This window comes from Solanum stenotomum, unplaced genomic scaffold (assembly GCF_019186545.1).
Source record: "Solanum stenotomum isolate F172 unplaced genomic scaffold, ASM1918654v1 scaffold37045, whole genome shotgun sequence".
Taxonomy (NCBI): domain Eukaryota; kingdom Viridiplantae; phylum Streptophyta; class Magnoliopsida; order Solanales; family Solanaceae; genus Solanum; species Solanum stenotomum.
Genome location: NW_026034219.1, coordinates 18,297 through 21,496, shown reverse-complemented (window position 1 = coordinate 21,496; position 3,200 = coordinate 18,297). Strand labels below are relative to the sequence as shown.

At 33.0% G+C, this 3,200-nt stretch overlaps 1 protein-coding gene across 1 annotated transcript; it reads left to right on the top strand.

The window, feature by feature from the left end:
- Positions 1-1,862: 1,862 nt before the first annotated feature.
- LOC125852555 (geraniol 8-hydroxylase-like) lies at positions 1,863-2,417 on the top strand. Its single transcript, XM_049532280.1, has one exon. The coding sequence runs from the start codon at positions 1,863-1,865 to the stop codon at positions 2,415-2,417; it is 555 nt and encodes a 184-aa protein (XP_049388237.1).
- The last annotated feature ends 783 nt before the right edge of the window (positions 2,418-3,200 follow it).

Here is a 3,200-nt window from a genome sequence, read left to right as displayed (position 1 = left end):
CTTATAACATAATGATAACATCAACAACAACAAAATAACAATATGGGCAAGAATAATACATTAATCACTTATTCAAACTTGTCATTCATTCAAAATGAATTATAACCCATTAAAAACAAACTCTTCTTTTTTCTCAATCTTGTTATTAGTTATTAATGGCGTAATTTTATAGATAAATATTAGTTGGAATTAATAAATGATAGTGTTTTTTTTTATATAAAATATAAATTTTGGAGTAATTTTATTTTTTTTAAAAATTTCTAATATTAGAACTTGACCCAAGTACTAATTTTTTCTAGTATTTGGAAACTTGAGATATTTGACAAATATATTTGTCAAAAAGTGTTGTATGGTCAAACACCATTTTCCAAAAAAATTCCAAATATATTTGTGGTCAAACGAATCCTAAAACATGGGAGTTGAGATTTGTCTAACGGGAAAACTCCTTTAACACATTACATAATATTACCAACTTTCAAATACATACGATTTTATGAAAATTCATTGAGTCAGTAAATCAATAATAACAATGCCTAACTAGTTGTTCTATGATATGGACAAAATGTTCACACCAAGACTTTTTTTCTTTTGAAAAATTTAAATTTACACTCCCCTCAAAATATAAACGTATGGATCAAATTAATTTTTTTTAAAAAATAAATAAAATGAAGTTACAAATTTGGAATTGAAATTCTACCTTTAAGTAGAAATTGAGATTTGGAATCAAAATTTCAAACTATAAAATTTAATTTTTTTTTCATATATCATAGATAAACACTAATTTCAAATCAAAATTCCGGGAAACTTCTTATAGATACGGCACAAGTTGTTGAGAATATAACTAAATAATAAAAGTGTGCTCTCTCTAATAGCTTAAGCTTTTAGATGAGATTGTCACACACTACAACGTAACCAAATTTTCGTTGTGAAAATGCGGACCAACCTTGAGCTAGTCAGTAATGTGAGCAGAACTGTTGTTCACGTTAGCTTTAAACATAAAAACACTCCCTCCGTTCCGTTAATCATTTTTCATTTTGTATGATGCATTCACAGAACTACAATACATGGAAAAAGTTTGAATTTAATTTGAAGATTATACTTTTCATGCCAAGTATACTTATCAGGATTTTTAAAAATATTTTTCGCACGTATTTGTTGGGAGGTGTAAATAGAAAATCATGAATAGGTATTTTTTTCTGTTAAAAAAGAAATTATAATAACCGATATATTCGTTTCATTCTTATAGAAAGTAATCAAATCAAATACCTTAAATTAGTGTTTTAAAAGACGGGGTGTGAGGAAAGACGTTTTATACCGTATAGGGCAAGACATAAGCCCCGAGACACGGGACGTAAGTCCTATAGATCTACGGGGCGTAGTCTCATGTATATAAAATTTTATAGTTTTATTACTAATAAAATAAGCAAAAGTAAACCTTTCAATGATTTTATGATTTCTATTTGAGATAAGTATTACTAATAATCAATAATGAAGAAAAAAAGTATTAGGGAAAAGAGTCTGAAAAATACTCTAACTTTGACGACTCTGGATTAGTATGAGAAGATCTTGTATAGGTCTCTCCTTCTCATCAATTTTTTTGGTGCAACTCTTACTACTAGTCCCACTAATATGTTAGAGATAAGGTTCATGTCCCCTCTGACCTCTTGTAACTTTTTGTTATACATTGATATAGTAGGGGTCAAACCAAACCTCTGCACCAAAGGCTCACAAGTCACAACTCAAGTTTGACTAATTGAAAGCAACATATGTTTTGGAATTTTTCACTTGATTTTATATGGCATCTACTTCATATGATCTTACACTAGTAAGTTTTGCAGGACCTGTTTGCAGCAGGGACAGATATGACATCAAATACATTGGAGTGGGCAATGGCAGAACTACTCAAGAATCCACATACTTTCGAGAAAGCACAAGAAGAACTAGCACAAGTAATTGGCAGAGGCAAACTAATAGATGAAGCTGATGTTGCAAAATTACCTTACTTGAGGTGCATCATAAAAGAAACCTTTCGAATACACCCACAAGTTCCTTTCCTAATTCCGTGCAAAGTTGAGGAAGATGTTGATCTTTATGGCTATACTATTCCGAAAGACTCACAAGTTCTTGTGAATGTATGGGCAATAGGGCGCGACTCTAGTCTATGGGAAGACCCTTTGGACTTTAAGCCGGAGAGGTTTTGGGAGTCAGATATAGATGTTAGTGGTACAGATTTTGAGCTAATTCCATTAGGTGCTGGTAGAAAAATTTGCCTTGGATTGCCTTTGGCTATCAGGATGATTCCAATCGCGCTAGGTTCATTGATAAATACCTTTAATTGGAAGCTAGATGGTGGAATTGCACCTAAAGATTTGGACATGGAGGAAAAATTTGGTATTACCCTGGCAAAAGCTCTGTAATGACCCTAAAGGTCATTTTTGGAAATTTTCATAAAATGATCGTTTTACCCCTCCCGATAGTTGCCCCGAGTCCTAATTGTTGTATTTTCGAAGTTGGTTTGGAGGAAAATTGATGAAAAGTTGAGTTTTTGGAAAGTTGAGTTTTTAAGAGTTAAAATTTGGTTAAAAGTGCTATTTCGAGTCATTTGGGGTTTCGAGACTTGAATCGGAATTCCGTCGATTCCAGCAGTTTTAGAATGTCGAAACGGGTCTATGAGAATTTACGGAGTCGAATTTGGAGTTAAAACGAAGATTTGAGGTCCTAAGTTGCAAAAATTGTGAAATTTTGATCAAGAGTTGACTTTGGTCAACAAACGAGGTTCCAGTGCTCGAAATGGAATTCCGAGGCACCGTTGGATTCAGGGGGTGATTCTAAGTCTAGAATGAGTCTTGGTTGAATTTTTAGAGTTCCCGAGTGCGTTTCGAGTTTTTGAGCCTAAAGTTAGTTTCTTGACGCCTTATCAGATACCGGGTCAAGGAGACCTCGAATTCAAATTCCGACGATTTCATTGAGTCCGAAATGTCATTTTCAAGCTAGTAGCATATTTGGTTTGTGTTCGGGAAGTGCCAAATGAGTTTTGGGTGAGCTTTTAAGCTTCTTGGATGCTTTGACACTATTTCAGCAAATTGTGGCAACTAAAGGGTTCATTATTAGTTTTAAAGGTCAAATTATTCTTTTCGAAGGTTCTAAAATTTTGAGCATGAATTATAGGACTTATCTGCAAATTTTGGTGCATTTTCGCT

Excerpts from the sequence above, each read along its gene's own strand:
- LOC125852555 (XM_049532280.1), top strand. The coding sequence starts at position 1,863 with ATGACATCAAATACATTGGAGTGGGCAATGGCAGAACTACTCAAGAAT.